Source organism: Heloderma suspectum, chromosome 10 (assembly GCF_057233095.1).
Source record: "Heloderma suspectum isolate Gila_16-S chromosome 10, 16-S_ref, whole genome shotgun sequence".
Taxonomy (NCBI): Eukaryota; Metazoa; Chordata; class Lepidosauria; order Squamata; family Helodermatidae; genus Heloderma; species Heloderma suspectum.
In genome coordinates, this window is record NC_139467.1 from 20,984,702 (window position 1) to 21,006,395 (window position 21,694).

Here is a 21,694-nt window from a genome sequence, read left to right on the forward strand (position 1 = left end):
CTGAGGTTGTTCGTCTCCTATTTCCAGGCCTGCAGTGGCGAGGACCTAGAGCTTCACAGCTATGGCATGCTGTTGCCCTGTGGGGCTGACCGCTTCCGGGGCGTCGAGTACGTGTGCTGCCCCTCACGCCCCCCACCTGTCAGGCTGGAACAAGCCACAGAGGCTCCCCAAATCCTCGCCCATCTGAGGGAGGACACCCTGCACAGGTGAGCAGATGATTCTGAGCTGCGGCCACGCTTCCCCCACATCTTGGTTTTCTTGGTACAGGATGCTTCTCAATCTGGAGCTTCAGAGGAACTTTGCTAGCAGATTTAAGTTCAGCTTTTAAATAAGGGGTGCAGAGCCTAAGGCCCAGGGGTCAAATCCAGCCCTACTGGGGTCCCAGTTTGGCTTTCCAGATTTCCCCAGATGGTCATGCCCCGTTCCCCTGACCAACCATCGTTTGCTGGTTTCCTAGCTTTTGTGCAGTTTTTCCCCCATTTTAAAAGGTTGAAATAACTCTCATAAAGCTTCGTTACTGGCAGGATGAGCTTTAAGCTAAAGTATGCTGGTGTTTTTGGCCCCGCCTGTTTTGCCTTTGGCCCCACCCACCATTGGAATGCGGCCCCTGAAAGCTTCTCCGAAAAAGAATTCAGCCCTCAAGCTGAAAGAGGTTTTCAGTTATGCAGACTTCAAGGCACCGCCCCTACATAATTGCTCCCACCCTGGTAGAATTCATACTCCCCAAATAGGGGTACTGCTGAATGGGAGAATCCTGCCATGTGCCCAATCCGCAAGAGGTTTCCCCAGTTCCATCCCTCCCTCCCACCCCTGCTCTGCACAGACGCACTTCCTTGAGGCATGAGCAGGGGAACCTGCTGACTTTGATGGCTCTTTCCACAGCAACAAAGTTCCGACGGGACGTATCCCAACCGAGGAAGAGAGCTTGGAAGTGGAAGAAGATGGGGACCTAGAGGAAGAGGTGGACGAGGACGAGGAGGAAGAGGAGGAGAGCCCTGGAGACAGCGCCCCTGACCCCGACCCCTTCCCTCCCGTCTGGGATGACTATTTTGTGGAGCCAGGGTACTACGATGACAGCATTACCCAAACTACCATCACTACCACAACGCAGACCACGGAAGAGGATGTCAGAGGTAAGCCGGAGAGGGCAGAGCGGGGCCAGTGTCAGGGGTCGACATCATTGGGCACTCACCGAGGCCTTTGACTCAGCAGCGGGGGGCACTGCGGACCTCTGGAGCCTCACAGCCCGGCCGTGACTCTTCCTTGCTGTCGCTGCCAGTTGACCGATCTTATCTGGGTGAGCAAGTCATGACGTGAGCATAGAGGGAGCAGTGGAGCTCCATTCTCCGTGCCTTTTCCCCGCTGGGCAGCTGTGCTGCTTGGGCTGACAGAAAGAGGGCTAGTGAACGGACAGTGGCAAGGCTGAGAAAGGCCCGCTGCAGGGCATTTATCCCGAGGGCCTTCCGAAGCCTGGAGCTGACAGTGGTTCTGGCTGAGGTCAGCGTTCCCAACTGGGGGCAGTTCTAAAGGGTGCCATTTGTGGAATCCCTTCTACAGGAGGACGACTGTTGGCATGTGAAAGTCGGGATGAGTGGAGCCAGCAGCCGGGGCGTGGGGGGGTGAGCAGGAAACGCTCAGCTGCTTCTCCTGGTCACGTCTCTTCCTCCTCCTCCTCACAATGGGGCATCTGTTTGGAGGCAGCTCAGAATCTGGCTCTTCCTGGCACAAAGGGGCAGGCACATTGAGCCAGAGCATCCCTCAGAGTGTGGCATGAGGGGGCACTCATGCCTCAGCCCTCCCTGAACCAAGTGCCTGTCGGGTACCGCCTTTTGCTTTGGGATGTTGTGCTGTGCTGTGGAGCAGCGGGGAAGTTTTGCATTCATTTATCTGTTTATTGTTACATTTATACCCCACATGTTTTCCTCTTGCAAGGGGGCTTATGTGGTTCTCCTCCCCTCTGTTTTAGCCTCACAACAGCCCTGTGAGGTAGGTTAGGCTGAGAGTCAGTGACTGGACCAAACTCACCCAGTCAGCTTCATGGCTGAGTGGGGACTAGAACCTGGATCTCCCGAATCCCAGTCCAACACTCAGACCACTGCACTACACTGTGTGTGTATTTTAAAGCAGGATGGGCTTGTAACCCACCAGATGTCTTGGCCTACGATTCCCATAAACCTTCAGAATTGGCTCTGCTGGCTAGGGCTGATGGGAGTTGTAGGCCGAAACATCTGGAGGGCCACATGCTGCCCACCCCAGTTTTCAGGGGCGAGGATTAGTCGGTTGTGCGCTGTGAGGCTAAGTGAGGAGGCCGCTGTGAGGAGGGCTCACCTGATGGGAAAGCCCCCTTCTTGCAGGGCACTGCCTGTGCCGCTTTAGATTGGGGAGTAGGGAAAGGCTTGGCAGGACCCATGGAATGGTTTTCCCTGCCCTTGCAGTGACCCCAACTCCTCGCCCCACCGACGGAGTGGATGTTTATTTTGAAATGCCCGGAGACGGGAATGAACATGCCAACTTCCTGCGCGCCAAGATGGACCTGGAAGAGCGCCGCATGAGACAGATCAACGAGGTAACTGCAGGGCCAGCCCTAGGCCAAAGGGGGCCTTAGGCAAGGAGCATCTTCAACACAGGCCCTTTCATTTGTCCAGCTTTTCGAACATCTTATTTTTATTGAGCGGGCCCTGGCTGGTTCTGACTGAAGCTTGGAGCAGATTGACTGCCCCACACTGACATCTTAACCAGTGTCAAAGTAGCTAGTCCTCATGTGTTTTCACTGCTCAGAAACAAAACACAAGAATTCATGTCCCGTAGGTTTCAGCGGAGCTCACTTGCAAGTATGCGTATTTAGGGGCAGAGCCTATATGTGTGAGGAAAGTAACCTCACTAACTGGAAGCTGTGCTGAGATTTTGGTGAGACTAAGGCTTGAACTGGGCATGAGTTTGGCAGATGGGTGTGTTTGAACCCAGATCTGTCTGATCACATAGAACAGGGAGAGGGAATGTGTGGTCCTCCAGATGTTTTGGCCTACAATTCCCATGATTCCTCACTATTGTCTATGCTGGCAAGGGCTGATGGGATTTGCTGTCCATCACCAACATAGAAAGAAGGGGCTGAAAAAATGGCAGGTAATGAGTAAGAATCTTCCCTCCAGTTGCCACTTATCTCCCTGGTGCCCCTCTCAATCATTAGATGGTTTCTTGGCTTTTGTGCAGTTCCCCCCGCCCCCAAAACGGTCGAAATATCCCTCCTAAGGCTTAGTTAGTGGAAGTAAGTGCTTTCAGCTGAAATAGGCTGGTATTTTGGCCCCACCTGCTTTTGCTTTCAGCCCCACCCACTGCCAGAATGTGGCCCCTGAGAGCTTCTCTGAAATGGAATCGGCCCTCGGGCTGAAAGAGGTTCCACACCCCTGTCCTAGGCTTATAACAATAACACTGCCCTGAAATGTCATCGATGCTGGAGATGGAGGGTGAGAGGGATGCATTTAGAAGTGTACAAGGTCGGGATGAGCTGCTGAGCATTTAGCAGGCGTATCATCAGCACTCATCACTTTGTTCCCATTTGACAGGTGATGAAGGAGTGGGCTGAGGCCGATAACCAAGCGAAGAACTTGCCCAAGACTGACCGGCAAGCGCTCAATGAGGTGAGGTTGGGGAAAGGCCATGCTGAGATCACCCTCAGAGGCCTTCTTCATTTGACCACCAGTAAGATCACGTAGGTTGGCAGGCACAGGAGAGAGGGCCTTTTCAGTCGTAGCCCCACCTTTCTGGAATTCTTTCCCCCCGGATGGGCAAATGCCCCCTTCTACACAGGCTTTTACAGCAGGGCTTTAAAACCCCATCTGTCCCAGCTTGCTCTTTTCCTGATGGTTTTATGACATGCTGGTTTTGGGAATCATTTTAGATCGTCTAGCTGAGCTATCGTGGTGGGGTTTGCCTGCTTTGAATTGTTTTTAATGGGCTGTTTGTGCTTCTTTCCTGGGTTTGTTGTATTCTTTTGGTCTAAGAGAGAAATCTTATGGCCCCCTACACAGTATGGGGGGGGCATATAGGATAGTTTGGATTCCTGGATCCAAGTTCAGAGACCGTGCTCTGACCTCGGCCCCAGGAGTCTGAGCTCCCCACCCCCTCCCCCTTGCAGCCGGTGCAGAGAGAACCACACCAGCTTCCTCTCTGAGCTTGCAAAAGCAGCCTCAGATAGGACAGAAAGGGGATGGTTCTGTGGGAGTGGAGGGGACAGGGGAAGTGCGGATACAAGCTATCCCCAACGTTCCCCAGTCTCCTTACCTCCCCCTACCCAGAGCCCTAGCTAGATGGGCAAAAACACCTGTCTAGCAAAAATGTGCTTCTCCTGCTCTGCACAGGATGCCTATCAGCTTCCGAGTTCGCAGGCTGATGAGCATCCAGGTAGGATTGCACGCTATGCCACATCAACCCTGAAAGGCAGCCCCCCCAAATATTTCAATAGATAAATGAGATGGGCCGGCCAGCCACCCTGCTCATCCGTGGACACAGCTGACAGTGTCCTTGTGCCCATGTAGTTTGGATTTTTCTTACGCCCCAGCTGCCCGTTTCTGGGCTTTCCAGTGTGTTTGTTCATTCGTTTGTTCATTTAGAAAGCTGTTGTTTGCTTGCAACTTTATTCATAGATGACATTATTCCTCTTCAGCTCTCAAAAGGGGCCCTAGAGCAGCTCAACGTTAAAAGCAAAAACAATTGTTGTGCCTGACAGCAGTCCAGTTCCCTCATCTCAATTCATGCTGTTGATACCCATTCATGTGTCCAGCGCTACAGGATGTGCTCTGATTGAATAGTCCTCGCACTGAATGCAGTTGCAAAAGCTGTGAGGAGACAGGTCATTTTGTAAAATTACTCCAGAGCTACGGAGTCTCTCCAAGGCCTTCCATTGCCGACATCTCCCTTCAGGGGCCTTTCTCCAGGTCCCTGTGATGCCTGAGGTGCGACAGGGAGTGGCCTCTTGGTGGTGGCACCCTGTTTGCAGAATTCTCTCCTCAGGGAGGCTTCCCCACAACCTACTATGATGTCATTTTGGTGCCCATTGAAGACTCTTCAACGACCACCAGTAGCCATTAATCTAAACTGAGGTTCTTAATGCTGGTGTTTTTTGTTTGGTTTGGGGGGGGGGGGTGTTGAGATTTTCAGTCCTGCTGTTTTGTATCAGTGGTGTTTTTACGTCTGTAAATGCTTTTTATTGTATTTTTGGTTTAGTGTCATAAGTTGACCTGTGGATTTATTTGAAGGTTCCCCACGTTAATTCATTAAGGATGCAATCCTATCCATGTTTAGTCATTAAAAAGCCCTACAACTTCCAGCATTCCCCAGCCAGCCTTGCTGACAGGTGGTGGATGCTGGGAGTTGTAGGACTTTTTTCTGTCTAAACATGCATAGGATTGCACCCTAATTAAACACTTGTTTCTAAGAATTATGCTCTGAGCGGTGGTTTCTGTGTTTGTCTTTCCTTGCCACTTGGGCCCCGTTGTAAATTTCATTTTTTATTCTTGAAGTGCCGTGCTGATTTTAATTGATTTTTTAAACGTGATTTCTGCTATTTTTTTCAAGCCGCTAATTCACCCTCCGCATTAGGAAAAAAGAGCATATAAATATATCTCATTACATCCTGCTCTACAGGAGCTTTCCGGTGGTCACCCATCCAAACTTCTCATCGGGTCCACACTTGCTTAGCTTTGGCAGTACAGCATCAGGTACCCCCAGACCAGCCATCTAACCCCAGCACATATATTAACTTCATGAAGATCTGCTCTCTTTGCTGCCCCAGCACTTCCAGTCTATCCTTCAAACACTGGAGGAACAGGTGGCTAGGGAGCGGCAGCGGCTGGTGGAGACGCATCTGGCCCGCGTGGTGGCCCTGCTGAACGATAATCGCCGTGCGGCGCTGGAGAGCTACCTGACTGCTGTGCAGAACGATAATCCCCAGGTAAGTAAAAGCATTGTGAGAGGGGCAGTGGAAGAGGTTTGGGCATGGGCTAAGTGAAAAGTGGCTCGGGGTTTCTGTAATGGCTGTATACAATGAATGTTGAACCGCAGGCCAAAGCTCCGGATCTGTCCCACCCGTGGTCCCAATCTGGCCTTCTGGATTTCCCCCAATGGCCCACCTGCTTTCTTCTGACCCCGCCCCCTTCTCCTGACCCCACCCCCTTTCTCCTGACCACCAATCCTTTGGTGGCTTCCTGGCTTTTGCACTGCATTTTCCCCTGTTCTAGAAGGTTGAACTGCCTCTCCTGAGGCTTCGCTCCAGGCAGTAGGAGGTTTAAGCTAGAAAGGGCTGATTTTTTTTGTCCCTGTCCTCCTTTTACCTTTGGCCCCACCCACTACTGGAACGCTGCTCCTGGGAGTTTCTCTGAAATTGAATTTGGCCCTCGGGCTGAAAGAAGTTAAGTGCCCCTGTTGTATACAATCGTGTGTCCGGTCTTGGGATGATCTTCCTTCTCTCTCTTCCAACCACTTGCCTACTGCTGTTTGCTTTTTGGAATTTCTGGAAGGCGCTCTTTCCAATATTTATGTCCCAGTGAAGGCTGGTGGCTCCAATGTCAGTGGGGTGGTGAATCCACACCAGGTTTTGGTCAGAACCAGTCAGAACAAAGTGCCTCCATTGGTTCTTGCTGCCATAGCCCTTTTGTCCTTGCTCTGGCCATTTCTTGTTCAGACGACTCTAATTTCCTTACTACCCTTTCCTCTTGTCCTGGCTCCCCTCTCCTGTCTACTTAGAGTGGCCTTGTTTTTTAAGCCAGTGACGGTGCCAAATCCTGTATTTGCAGTGGTGTTTCAGAAGGGCAAGCTCAAGTGTCAGCCAACTCCATCAGGCCCAGACCCTTCTGAGGTATGGGCTCAATCCATAATGGATTTGATTTGGTCCCAAAGCTCCTCAGAACCCAAGAGGAAATTTTGGGTGGAACCATAGAGGAAATTTTAAATCTGTAGGATCAGGTAAGGCTCTGGTAGAAATCCTGAGATTCTCTGCTTTCCTGTTAAGGCAGAAAGTAAGTTTCGAACCCTTAAGGCTATGAACGTGAGTTCTTGGAAAATGAAGTCTCTGAGGCCAGAATTCCAGTCAGCTGTGCCGTAGGGTTTCGGTGACCTGTGTGGCGGTTGTGACTCCATTTCCAGAGGGGCGGAGATTCTATTCAGGGTTTTAGTTACAACCAGCCCAAACTCTAAAGGTGCTCTGCAATGTGCTAAACCCATTTTGAGGATCCGGTTCAGCACCTTGGATATCACCTTTAGAGTTTTGGCTGGTGATAACTAAAACCCAGAATAGAATGGCTGCCCCTCCAGAACTGGAGTCACCAGCTGTCACCGGTGTGCACATCTGCATAATATAAATTGGTTGTGCTGACCCAGCTTTGCTCAGCACATTTAGTTTCTGTTGAAGGATTCTGTTGGTGTGTTCTTGTCCATCCTTTCAAAGTTCTCACTTCTCTACCCACCTCCCACCTCTACTCAGCACTGGTTAGGCCTCATCTGGAGTACTATGTCCAGTTCTGGGCGTCACACTTTCAGAAGGATGCAGACAAGCTGGAGAGGGTTCAGAGGAGGGCAACGAAGATGATCAGGGGACTGGACACAAAGCCCTATGAGGAGAGACTGCAAGAACTGGGCATGTTTAGCCTTGAGAAGAGAAGCCTGAGGGGAGATAGGATATCACTCTTCAAGTCCTTGAAAGGCTGTCACAGAGAGGAAGGCCAGGATCTCTTCTCGATCATCCCAGAGTGCAGGACACAGAATAATGGGCTCAAGTGACAGGAAGCCAGATTCCAGCTGAACATCAGGAAAAAACTTCCTGACTGTTAGAGCAATATGACAATGGAACCAATGACCTAGGGAGGTAGTGGGCTCTCCCACACTGGAGGCATTCAAGACGAGGCTGGACAACCATCTGTCAGGGATGCTCTGACTTGGATTCCTGCACTGAGCAGGGGGTTGGACTCGATGGTCTTATAGGCCCCTTCCAACCCTACTATTCTATACCCTGATTTGTTCTGCTCCTTTTTATATCCCTCCTCTCTCCAGTCCTTGGAAGCTCCTTTACCGTTGTCCTCCTTTGTCTCCTCCTCCGCCCCATCTCTGTGCCTTCTGCTGTTCCTTTTGCCTGGTACAGCCTCTTCCCTGCTATTAATCAAGCTGCTTCAAGGCCGGCCTAACTGTGGAGGGAAACAACATGATAGCCGGGGGGGGGGGGGGCTGTCAAAATTCCAGGGGTCACCTCCTCGGCAGCCTCAGCATGAAAGAGAGCTGCCGTCTACACTTTTGGGAAGAGAGGCGCAGAGGCAGCTTAGCAGCTTCTTGGCTAGGCACTGAGGAAGGGGTTGGACTTGATGACCTAAATGGCCCATTCCAACTCTGTGATTCTATAGGCTGATCTCCCCCTGCCTTCCAGGGGTCAGGATCAAGAAAGCCACCTGATCTCCACTGGCAAAGGGGAGGAAGTGAAGAAGGGACAGCCTTGCAAAAATTGAAAGTAGAAAAGCAGATACTGGTCAACTCTTGGTTGTGCTGTTGTTATTCCCCAAGACATAGGCATGGCTGCCAAATGGGATGGCTTTAAAGGGGCTTAGAGAAATTCATGGAGGACAAGGCTATCAATGGCTACTAGTCATGGGGGCTGCATACTACCTCCTGCTTCAGAGGCAGCAGACTTCTCAGTCGCAGCTGCCGGGGGACACGAGCGGAAGGGTGCAGTTGTGCCTGTCCTGCTTGTGGGCTTCCCATTGGGGGTGTTTAGTTGGCCGCCATGTGAACAGCATGCTGGATAGAGAGGCCATTGGTCTGTTCCAGCATGACTCTTCCTTAGGTTATGCTGCTTAGCACAGGGTGAACTTGGAATTCACTTGGGACAGCGAGACAACATTGGGGACAAACTTGAGTTGCTTTTTATTTCTCTCCTCCAGACCTGCTTGTTCTACAAAGCTTTTCCTAGGGTACCCTAGCTGTATCGTAGCTGTATCCTTCCCCCCACCCCCTATCTTGTTTGTCCAACATGCAAGTCCTCTGGACAGGGACTGAGTCACTCCAACTGTCTCCGCAGCATCATCTAGTACTCTGAATGGTGAATAGTAGCGAGCGTGTTGTTGAGTGCTGTGAATGCACAATAAAGCAACTGTTAAGAGAGGGAACAGACAAGCAAACCCTGCCTATACATTTGAGGGTGAAGGGTTAAGACTGGTTATCCTGGAATAACCCCCCAAAGCATACAGGTGCATAGAAGAGAAAGATGCTCGGCCCTGTCATGGTGCATCTTGTACATAAACAGCGCGAGGCAAATATGCTGTGAGTGATGCTGATCAGATCCATAGCATTGTATGTGACATACACACCCACAGGGTGCTCTGAAGTTGGAAATGGATGGGGTTTGTAGGGCAAGAGAAGAAACAGGGAAAGCTGGATGCAGAAAAGCTGCACTGAAGAGCCAAAATGCGCATTGTCATGTTAAAAGTGCTGTTACTGAAGGGCCAAAGTAGACTTTACTGTAAATGTGTGTTGAGCAGCTATGTCTCCCCACCCCCATTTTTACTGTAGAGTAGGTACAGGGTCCCCAGTCTGGACTGGGTCCCTAGCATGTGGGGTAGGGGAGCTTTTAAGACCTAGATTGGGTCCCCTGTGCTTACTCTAGAATAAAAGAGATAAGAAGACATAGACATTTAAAGTATCTAGGGCCAATTCAAAGTGCTGGCATTCACTTTTAAAGCCCTAAGCAGTTTGGGACCGGGTTACCTGAATGATCATCTCCCGTATTTACCTGCCTGGACCCTAAGATCATCTTCAAATGCCCTCCTCCGGGTGTCCCCACCAAATGAGGTAAGGTGGGTGGCTACTAAGGAGAGGGCCTTTTTGGTGGTGGCACCCCAGTTGTGGAATGAGCTTCCTGGAGAGGCTCACCTGATACCCTACATTGTGGTCTTTTTGGCACCAGGTGGAAACCTTTTTATTTTCCCAGGCTTTTTAGTTCTTCAGTTTTGTTTTAAATGTGTGTTTTTAGACCTTTCCCTGCTGGTGTTCTTTCTTTTTTAACTCTGGTTTCATTCTGTGTTAAACTTTTAAAGGTTTTATATTATGTGCTATTGTGTTGTATTTGAGGGTTCAATTTTTGTGAACTGCCCAAGAGCTTTGGCTATTGGGCAGTATAGAAATGTAAGAAGTAAATAATAAAGTAATGTCTCTTTTGGCCCTTAATGTGCTTAGAACTAGCTACATCTCTTTCTTTACAAAAAGTAGCTGATCAGGGGAGGGTGGGGGGGCTGATACAGATTAGGACTGTGCTGTGACAGTCAGAGAAGGGCGGGGATTAATTTTCCCATCTACACACACACACACACACACACACACACACACACACCATTTTCCTACTAGAATTCCCCTCCCAAGCCACTGTTCAGAGCAAATAGCAGCCTTGGGGATGAGTTTTAGAAAGAAAACAATGCAAAGGGTTAACCCATTCCCCTTCTCCTATGCTGACCCAATCTGGATTGTGGGTGTGCTTTTTTCTAAAGGAAGAAATGTAGCCAGTTCAAAGCACATTAAATTAACAACACTTTTAGATAAACTAGTTGGATCCTCTCAGGCCTGCAGTTGGGTTCTCAGGTCTGATTTTAGAAAGGGCACATGCTACGGGAAAACCCATGACCCGTGTAAGCTTGCTGTGTATGGCTGGTCATACTCAAATGCATTTATCCTGTGTGCTGCTGGCAAATCCGTGTGCAACATTGGCATACCAGCATATTCGCACCTGGGTCAGCACACCACCAGCCAGCGGAACAGTGCACAGAAATGGGGCCTGTGCACATGGCGTGCATGGTTACCTGTGACAGGCCTCATGTGGCACCCTTGCATAGGTGAAAGCTTTCCCTTCAGTTTGCACCCGCCATACATCGTGCCTGCACGGGGGTCACAGGGGAAGGAAAGCAAAGGGATCCATGCGTGGGCCTGCAGCCTGTTCCAAACAGGGTGGGGAAGGGGAGAGGGTCAGCCAGCATGCAGCCAACTTGTCTCGTGCTCTCTTTTGACCAAGCCGGACCGCATCCTGGCAGCTCTGAAGAGGTATGTGCGGGCAGAACAGAAGGACCAGCGGCACACCCTCCGCCATTATCAGCATGTGGCTGCCGCCGATCCGGAGAAGGCTGAGCAAATGAAGTTCCAGGTGGGATTTCCTTTCTCTTCTCCCCAGATGCCGCCCCCCATCTTGCAGCCACATCTGTGAGGAGTGGTAATAAACCCAGGCTGCTCTCTTCTTCCCCAGGTGAACACCCACCTCCATGTCATTGAAGAACGGATGAACCAGAGCCTGGCATTGCTCTACAAGAACCCCCAGCTTACACAGGAACTCCGAGGAGACATTGGTATGTACCCCAAATCCTTTGTGTCTCAGATGTCCCCTCTTCTCTCCCCCCCACCCCACAATTATTTATTTACAGTATTTTTACCCCGCTCTTCGGCCCAAAATGACTCCCAGAGCAGCTTACAAAGATGAATAATGAGACAGTCCCTCGCACTTAGAATCTAAAAGACATGACACAAAAGGAAAAGGGATTGGGAGGGAGGAGGTGCAGGCGGGGAAGGAAAACTCAGCCACCAGTTCTTAGGGCATCGCTATACCAGCCTAAAATCCTGCATTTAAAACAGGGCTTTCTCCTTCTGTTTTAAATGCAGGATCACAATGACTCCCTTTTTCACCCACTTCTCCCCCCTCCCTTTCCCCCCTCCTTCTCCCCATATCTGAATCTTCCGTTTTCTCTCATGGATCTCACTCTCATGGATCTCACTCTCATGGATCTCTTGCCGCTTTTCCTCTTTTCACGGAGGGAACTCAAGCGGAACACAACGGGGTAATTTGATAGCTCATGATCTGCGATCTATTTAAAAATGGAACAAAGGGCATTTAGTGCAGGAGACGCCTTGGAGGGTCATGGTGTCATGTAAAGAGCCCACAGACTTTTGGGAGGGTTGCAGGATAAAAGCTCCATGTGAAGAAAGCCTTAGTTTCAAAGTTCTTTCTGGCAGGGAAGGCGAGACGAGTTGCCTGCAGCTGTTCCTTCTCAGGATGATGTGTGGACCTAGGTTAGTCTCCCCATCTTGTGATGTTCTTCCTAGGAGCAGGGTGTACAGGCTCCCAGAAGCCTTTCATCCCCTGGACGATGGTTTGAGGCCAGAGTCTGCAGTCCCGGGATAGCTAACTGGTTGCAGGGCCAGCCCTACTATTAGGCAGAGTGAGGCAGCTAACTCAGACAGCTGATTTGGGGTGTCAGGAAGGGGCAACCAATTGTCATTTATTTAATTTAGTAGTAGTGTTGTATTTTTACTGCCAGGGACGGGGGAGGCCCTTGTGGGAGGTACCAAAATAACCTGGCCAGCCTTGGGTACTATGTGCCTCGACTTTGGCTAGGGGGCACCACTTGCTATTCCACCTCAGGCTGCAAAATGTCTTGGGCCAGCCCTGCTGGTGGCCCGCACAGGCCGCATCCAGCCCCTGCCCCAATTTTCTATCTGACTTGACCCCACCCAGGAAGGGGATAGCCCTGGCAGCACTGTTCCTTGAGGGCCTTCCCCCATTCTGATCTATCCTGCCCGGCCACTACCAAATGCAAGGTCGTCTCAGAGAACCTCTGCAGTGGATGACAAGTTTTGGCCAGGCTGTGTTATACATATGCCAAACCCAGCCAGGAGGAGAGGGGTTTAAGAGGTGCTTTGAACATAACATACTTCCACAGAAAGGCTTTCTGTTGTAGAAGGAGTAGTAAGAATTTCAGACATTGTGACCGAATCGATTTCCTAGAGCCCTGAGTGTCCATTGGTGCGAATGGAAGGGGTTTTTTTGAAGGTTCATTGCTGTGGGGGGCAGGGCATGATTTGGGGGGGCAGGTTGCATCTGGGGAGGGAAAGGTTTGATAAAAAAAAAAATCTTCTTGCCGCCTCTATTGAATCTTCTATCTGCTGCCCAGCCGAGGTTTTCAGAGTCATCTGGGAGCTATTACAAACCAGCCCTAAGGACACTGTAGATCCCCCCGAGGCCTACTGTAATGCATTTGCTAGGCACTTCCAGGATAAGATCTCTTGCATCTGCCAGGACTTAGACTCCAGTGTTATACCAGGTGAATCTGGTGAGTTATCCAGAGCACGGCCTTGTCCTGTTCTCCTGGATGAGTTTCAGTTGGTACAGCTCAAGGACGTTGACAAGGTGCTTGAACAGGTTCATGCAACCACTTCCGTAATGGATCCTTGCTCCTCTTGGCTTATAAAAACTGGCAGGAACAGCTGGCTGGGCCAGGAAGGTAATTAATACCTCCTGGTGAGAGGGAGTGGTCCCAGGCCGCCTCAAAGAGGCAGTAGTGAGACCACTCCTAAAGAAACCCTCCCTGGACCCAGAAAATCTTAGTAATTTTAGGCCAGTGGCAAATGTTCCTTTCCTGGACAAGGTTCTTGAGCGGGTGGTTACCAACCAGCTCCAGACACTCTTGGATGAGACCAATTATCTAGATCCATTTCAGTCAGGGTTCAGGCCGGGTGTTGGCATGGAAACAGCCTTGGTCACCCTGTATGATGACCTATGTCAGGAGAGAGACAGGGGGAGTGTGACCTTGTTGATTCTCCTTGATCTCTTGGTGGCGTTCGATACCATTGACCATGGTATCCTTCTGGGCCTATTGTCAGAGCTGGGAGTGGGAGGCACTACATTGCAGTGGTTTCGCTCCTACTTGGATGGTCAGCTCCAGAAGATGGTGCTTGGGGAATATTGCTCGGCCCTGTGGATTCTCCAGTATGGGGTTCCACAGCGGTCAGTTCTGTGCCCCATGCTATTTAACACCTACATGAAACTGCTGAGTGCGGTCATCCGGAGTTTTGGGGTGCGTTGTCATCAGTACGCTGATGACACGCAGCTCTATTTCTCCTTTTCATCTCCTTCAGGCGAGGCTGTGGATGTGCTAAATCGGTGCCTGGCTGGGACAATGGACTGGATGAGGGCTAATAAACTGAAACTCAATCCAGACAAGACTGAGATGCTGCTGGTGGGTGGTTCTTCTGACCGGATGGAGGGTGCTCAACTTGTTCTGAATGAGGCTGCACTCCCCCTGAAGGGGCAGGTTCGTAGCTTGGGGGTTCTCCTTGAGCCATCTTTGTCACTTGAGGCTCAGGCAGCCTCAGTGGCACGGAGTGCTTTCTACCAATTTTGGTTGGTGGCCCAGCTACGCCCCTATCTGGACAGGGATAACCTGGCTTCAGTTATCTATGGTCTGATAATCTCCAGGTTAGATTACTACAATGTACTCTATGTGGGGCTGCCTTTGAAGATGGTTCAGAAGCTGCAGCTTGTGCAAAATGCGGCAGCCAGATTGATAACGGGGACCAGAAGGTCCGAACATATAAGATCGACTCTGGCCCTCCTGCACTGGCTGCCTGTATGTTTCCAAGCCTGATTTAAGATGCTGGTTTTAACCTATAAAGCCTTACACGGCTCAGGACAACAATACCTGACGGAGCGCCTCTCTTGACACAAACCTACCCGTACACTATGCTCAACATCTAAGGCCCTCTTCCAGCTGCCTTCGCTGAGGGAAGCTCAGAAGATGGCAGCAAGGGAGAGGGACTTCTCGGTGGTTGCCCCAAAATTTTGGAATGATCTCCCCAACAAGACCCGCCTGGCACCAACATTGTTATCTTTTCAGTGCCAGGTTAAGACCTTTCTCTTCTCCCAGGTATTTGGCAGCATATGATAAGTGTTAATCGAGCCTGGAATATCTTATGGTTGTTTGCTTTTGAGATTGTTTGTTTTGAAGTTGTTTTAGATATGTATTTCTTTTGTGTATATTGACTGTTCATATGTTTTTTTATGTAAATGGTTTTTAATTTCTGTATACTGTATTTTAAACGTTTTTAATCTTTTTAAACCGCCCAGAGAGCTTTGGCTATTGGGTGGTATAGAAATGTAATAAATAATCATCTGGGGTGGGGGCGCAAATTAATTGCAGAGTTTATTTCATTTGGGGTAATTTGGGTGGGAAATTAATTAAATGGCTTTGCCTTCTATGAAATTTAAATAAATCCTAGTAATTATTTCTAAATTTGCATATGTCGATACAAATCAGCTTATGCAGATTTTATGCAGATGTGTGTCTTATGGATCTGTGCCCCAAATCTTTTAAGTACGTAGCATCACGCCTACATGTGACACTCTCTCATTCACCCAGCATCCTTTTTGGATGATGATATGGGCGGTTGGGTCTTGAGCAAAGAAAACATCCCATAGGTGTAGCAATTTAAATTAAAAGGTTTGGTTGTGTTGGGGCACACTTTGTCGCTGGCCAGTCAGAATCCTGAGTCCATTGGTTAGAGCTCAGAGTAATTGTGTACTCCCTCTTTTGTGTAATCCTCTTCTAGAGGAGCTTCTGCGATCGGAACGGGTATCCACCAGTGACTTGCTCACCACGTCCATCTCGGAGACACGCACCACTGAGGAACTCCTCCCCGTGGACAGTAGCGAGGATCTAGTATCTGAGAGTCGTTCTTACCCACACGATGGGGAAGGTGAGTAGGACTTTGTCTGAAGGAGATGGAGTTTTGCTTTGCTAAGGAGATGTGGCCAGTGTACTCCTTTGTCGGTCCTTGAGCAGCATAGCTGACCTTGGCGCATCATGGCAGTCCAGTACAAATGGAGTTGGTTCACAGGAGGTTAGGTGGCAGACCCAAAAGCGGCACATATGTCTTGTGGGCAAAACCAGAAGGAGAGGCAAAGGGCAGCACCAAATGCAACAAACCAGCAAAACCAAACAGAAGAAAGAAACAAAGATGCCTCATAATGGTAATGGGAAATGTAGAGAACTTAATTAAAATAGTCAATTGCCCAACACATCTCTCCTAATCTTGCCCTACTAGAATAACCCATCAGATTGAATTCTGGTGCCCTGAGGAAGGTTTCCATTAAAATGCGATGGGCAATTGAGTGTTTTTTTTATTAAAGTTCCCTACATTTTCTAGCACCATTTTCAGGCTTACCTTTTTTTTTTTGTTTTTTTGTTTTTGCTCTTGTGGGCAAAACCAACAGAACGCGCTTCTCATTTCAGTGATATTTGGGAAGATATTCCTAGTGGGAAAACAAGGCCCCTTTGAGGACCAGCTATGCTGAGGCCAAGGCTGGAGGGCTCCTACCACTACCTGTCACGCAGCTATTCTGTCTTTTCCTCCTTCATGAGTGTGTGTGTGCATGCGTGCGTGTGCATGTGTGTGTGTGTGTGTAAAGGAAAAAGGCAGAAGAAGCAGTGGGGAAATGCAGGAGGGTTACAAGTGGAAGATGACAACATCTGGACCCCCTGTAAAATTATGTGAATGAGGCAAGGCGATTGCATAGTAAAAGCCTCACCTGGCAGAACCCTAAGAAACTCATTGGGTTTAGACCCATGTTTGAAAGGCAGTGCTATGTGGTGGTGTTGGTCATGATGATTATTTGCTTTACAGAGGGATCTGTTTGGAAACCCTCACCACAGAAGACACTTGGGGATATTAGGCTTAATCTCAAAATAACTTTCTTTTCAGTCTCTTTTAACAGATAGGTTCATCAGCCCTGTAGCCTTTTAAAGCAGAACAAATTAGAAAAACTAAAATCCTCCATGAAATAACGCCATTCTGTGATGCCTGGCCACATTTTATTTTAAAGCTATAAACAGTGCTGTCTTCTATTGGCGTACGTAATGCAATCTTAGCTTTGGTAGCATTCTGATCCTGTGTGATGCTTTCTGTTGGTCCTTTTGAGGGTCAGATACTAGCTCTCTTTGTTGCTTCTGAATACATAAGGTTTTTAGGGAGAACCTTTATTTGCATTTGGGATGTTCCAGGAAAACGTGTTGATGTAGCTCTCCCCATCGCCAGTTCCTCACTGGCTATACCAGCATGTCCCCAATGTGGCCCCCTCCAGATGTGTTGGACCACAACTCCCATACTCCCCAGCTGCCACATGGGAGTTGTCCAACACATCTGGGGGCGGATTGGGGAAGGCTGGGGCACACCTTCCTTTCCTTCTGGATCTGACCTTTTCTTCTGCTTCTTGTTTATGGTCATTGATTGTACATGAGGATGACAGCTTTCCATAAAATTTTGGATCTGAAAACTTTCTGATGCCCTAAATCAATTTGGGATCTCATTCTGCATATTTTAGATTTGGGTTTTAATTCACTGTCCTGTTTTCTCCCCCACCCACCCACCAACACCTTCTATTTGTAAATAAATAGAGTTAGATTGAATGTGTGCATAAATTGAATGTGTGCATGTATGTATGGATTGAATATGTATGTTTCTAAGGGATAAACACCTGGACAAAGTTAATTACAGCTTTGAAACTACCATGATTTAACTGGTATTCTATCTATCCATTATGTTACTAATTAATGTTCCCAGACAATTATTTTTAGAAATGGATTTTTTTATGTACCAAAAAATACAGTAGTGGAAAAATCCTGCCTTTTTTTCCTAGAGTTGAAAAGAAATACAATCATAATGACTGTCTCAAATTCAAAAATCTTGGTATTGTTATAAAATAGGCATAACATACTCAATGTGAGATCAGTCTCTGAAAGCCACACAAGTTAGAAACTTGCCCAGAATTAAACAAAAATTGAAAACCAATTTTTAGATTTCTTTTTTTAAAATAGCATCAGAATTGGGGATTTTGCCTTTCAGTCCTGATTTCCCAAAGCATTTTTCAGCTTTACTCTGAACCTTGGATATTCCAGCTGCTGTTCTGGCAATTCATCTTTTGATTCATCTATGCTGACTGTTACTTGACCTTGGGAGTAATCATCACCATGGACTGGATTTAGCCTTTGAGAGATAGAGGAATACTGGCTGCTTTAATGGTAGTGGTGTAAAACGTGGACTGTTTTGTGTCTATGTAATGTTGCATGTAGAATAGACTTGATTCTGCTGGGTAGCAACAGCTGCAGGAGTTGTTGCTGGAGAGTTTTACTATTACACTTTTGTCAGAGGTAACATGCTGCATCCTGAGTCAGATCACTGGTATTCCTAGAGTTCACTGTCTGCCCCTACTGGCAGCAACTTTCCCAGGTCCCAGGCAGAGGTCTTCCCCATCTCCTGCTACTGAATGCTTTAAATCCTTTAGGGAGGGGCCATAGCTCAGTGTAACAGAGCACCTGCTTTGCATGCAGAAGGTCCCAGGTTCGATCCCTGGCTTCTCCAGGTAGGGCGAGGAAAGAATCCTGCCTGAAACCCTGGAGAGCTGCTGCCAGTCGGTGTCGATAATACTGGGCTAGATGGGCCAAGGGTGTGACTCAGTATAAGGCAGCTTCCTATGTTCCTAAACCAGAGATGCCAGGGGTCGAAGTTGGGACCTTCAGCCTGCAAAGCAGGTGCTCTGCATTGAGCTGTGCATCCTACGCAGGATAGATGCTCCCCGAAAAAACAATGGCTGTACTCAAGTCTGTGTATCTCAAGTCTGCGACCCCAATCTAGCCTCCTGGGGTAGAATCCAACATAAGTCCTATGTAGAATAGACCCATTGAAACAAATAGGATTTAAATTAATCATGAATAATGTACGTTCCATTCATTTCAGTGGGTCTACTCTAAGTAGGACTTATGTTGGATTTTACCCCGGTGTTCTCTAGATGGCTCTGCCCCCTTCCCCTGCCTGCCCCCCGTCCACCACATACTGATCTCTTGGTGGGTTTTCTGTCTCTTGCACAGTTCATTTCCCCATTCTGAAAGGTTGAAATGCCTCTCTAAGGCTTAGTTATTGGCAGTAATAGCTTTAAGCTAGAACACGCTGGTATTCCTTGCATGTTGTGTGTGCGTTTGTGTGTGTATTTTGGGCCACACCCCTTTTGTCTTTGGCCCCACCCATCATTAGAATGAGGCCCCCGAGGGCATCTCCATAATGGAATTGGGCCCTTGGGCTGAAAGAGGTTCTGCAGCCCTACTCTCCTGCAACTACAAGAGAGCCCACGGTATGTTAAGGCTGATGGGAAAGGGATACAAAATCTTAAAACATGATGTCATCTGTCTGCTGAGAAAGAATGGCACGACCCATGCCGTGTAGACTGTTTGCAGTCCAGGTCATCCTGTGTCATAGCAGCTATATTGGAAAAGGAAACTTCTTGTAAAGGAAAGAAATAATTCTGGGATATAGAATTGTGTTCACAACTGGGGTATATGAAGGACTCCTCTTCATCGAGAAAGGGGGGTTGAAAGGAAATACGGTCTGAAACAGGTATGTACAAACCCAGGTACCCAGTAGCCACTGGTACCTTTAAAAATGGTCCTGGTGACTGGCACTTCGGTTACTGCAGAAGTTAGGAAGCAGAATAAGGAAGCTGCCTGGCTCCTAGAACCAGGGCCAGCATCAAGGGTAGGCATGGTTGGGCACCTGCCGAGGGCCCACACTCCAGCAGGAGCCCACTGGCAAGAGCCCCTGGAGTTGCTCCTCCTCTTCACCATTGCGGGCTGCTTGTTCACCTGCCTCTCCCACCCTTCCACAGGGCTCAGTCCTGGGCCCAGTGTTCTTCAACATTTTTATTAATGACTTGGATGAGGAGGTGCAGGGAATGCTGATCAAATTTGCAGATGACACAAAATTGTGTGGAGTAGCTAATACCCTGGAAGACAGAAACAGAATTCAAAGTGATCTTGATAGGCTGGAGCGCTGGGCAGAAAACAACAGAATGAAATTTAATAGAGATAAGTGCCAAGTTCTGCACCTAGGAAAAAGAAACCAAATGCACAGTTACAAGACGGTTGATATTTGGCTCAACAATACTACAAGCGAGAAAGATCTTGGAATTGTTGTCGATCACAAGCTGAACATGAACCAACAATGTGATGTGGCTGCAAAAAAGGCAAATGCTATTTTGGGCTGCATTAATAGAAGTATCGCTTCCAAATCACGCGAGTACTAGTTCCCCTCTACTCAGCACTGGTTAGGCCTCATCTGGAGTACTGTGTCCAGTTCTGGGTGCCACACTTTAAGATAGATGCAGACAAACTGGAGAGGGTTCAGGGGAGGGCTACGAAGATGATCAGGGGACTGGAAATAAAGCCCAATGAGGAGAGACTGAAAGAACTGGGCATGTTTAGCCTTGAGAAGGGAGGATAGCGCCCTTCAAGTACTAGAAAGGTTGTCACAGAGAGGAAGGCCAGGTTCTCCTCTCGATCATCCCAGAGTGCAGGACATGGGATAATGAGCTCAAGTGACAGGAAGCCAGATTCTGGCTGAACATCAGGAAAATTTTCCTTACTGTTAGAGCAAAACGACAGTGGAACCAATGACCTCAGGAGGAGGTGGGCTCTCCCGCACTGGAGGCATTCAAGATGAAGTTGGACAGCCATCTGTCAGGGATTCTCTGGTTTGGATTCCTGCACTGACCAGGGGGTTGGACTCGATGGTCTTAGAGGCCCCTTCCAACCCTACTATTCTATGATTGTATGACTCTCTCGCTTTGGCCCAAACAACGGTGGTGGAGAGAAGGAGGAGCAGGAGATGCTACGGCCTGGTTGCTCCCAGGCTCTCTGCCTGTCAAGCAAGCAAGTGGTACCCAAGATGAGACAGAGGATGAGGAACAAGAGCAGCTGGCGACAATGGCAGTGAGAAGGTAGGCTCACTGAGGAAGGCGGCCCATTGAGGATGTCTTGCCCAAGGGCCCACAAAAAAAGGGACCCAGCACCACCTAGAACCAATGCTAGAGTTGCAATTTGCGATACATAAAAATTGCACTCCGGGTCTGAATATATGTAATGAGAATACTGGGGGAAATGAGTAGGGAAACATTCTCTAAAGATGGTCAAAGAAAAAAATCAAATGGGCAGTATCCAACCACTTTAGCTCTGGAACTCTGCCATCTGATGTCTGTGTAGGTGGTGGTGTTTTGTCAAAACAATTAGGCAGCGATTAGGAATTGTATTAAGTATAAAGCTTAGGTTATGCCAAATGCCTCTTAATTATGGAGGCTGATGGAAGAACCCTCTATTGCTAAACATTTTCCTGCAACATCCGGATTTGCTTGCTGATTATGATGGTTATGGTATTCCTCAAGCAGTTGAAAAAATGCAATGCAGTACAATTCAGTAATAAAATAGAGAGTATCTACCTGCAGGATTTTGGGTGTGTGTGTGTGTTTTAAAGTAGATGAACTAATAAAAAAGAATCTAGCAAATGAGAAGAGAAATAACCAGCAAAGCTACCAAGGCAACAGTAGTATCAATAGACAGAAAAAGAAGTGATTGTAGAGATATTCCAGTTGTGAAAATGGCTGGTTTGGGTGACAGATTGTATCTCATGATCAAAGGATAATAGGGCATTGAAAATGATGCTGAGGCAGCATGCCTGGGCAGAAGGACGGATGGTGATGATCAAAGGGTATGATGGAAAAACAGACATTCTGTTAGATTCACTGGTAGAGGGCATGACTTGCATGCTGAAGGTCAAAGGTTCAGTCCCTGGCATCCCCAGTGGAAAAAGGACCTGGGAGCAGATGATGAGAAAGATGGTTGCTGGAGAGCCATTGTATTGTCTGAATAGACAATGGGGCTGTTCACACAACACATTAACCCACACTCAGTGGTTGTGTGTGGGTTGTTGTTGAACCGTGTCTTAATCCAGGACATTTTCTGCAGGGTGGCTTGTTAACCATGCAGTGTACCTTGTTAACCACACTGAATAATCTAACAACAAA

The 21,694-nt window shown here is 48.4% G+C and overlaps 1 protein-coding gene across 2 annotated transcripts in view; it reads left to right on the forward strand.

Annotated features, from left to right (window-relative positions):
• APLP1 (amyloid beta precursor like protein 1) overlaps nucleotides 1-21,694 on the forward strand; it is a 62,957-nt gene that overhangs the window by 14,715 nt on the left and 26,548 nt on the right. For both annotated transcript variants that reach the window (XM_084815455.1, XM_084815456.1), the window contains exons 5-12: nucleotides 28-206; nucleotides 883-1,133; nucleotides 2,436-2,566; nucleotides 3,564-3,638; nucleotides 5,792-5,950; nucleotides 11,039-11,167; nucleotides 11,267-11,366; nucleotides 15,400-15,546. In XM_084815455.1, the coding sequence (XP_084671581.1) occupies nucleotides 28-206; nucleotides 883-1,133; nucleotides 2,436-2,566; nucleotides 3,564-3,638; nucleotides 5,792-5,950; nucleotides 11,039-11,167; nucleotides 11,267-11,366; nucleotides 15,400-15,546 (1,171 nt within the window). The remainder of the gene's footprint in view (nucleotides 1-27; nucleotides 207-882; nucleotides 1,134-2,435; nucleotides 2,567-3,563; nucleotides 3,639-5,791; nucleotides 5,951-11,038; nucleotides 11,168-11,266; nucleotides 11,367-15,399; nucleotides 15,547-21,694) is intronic.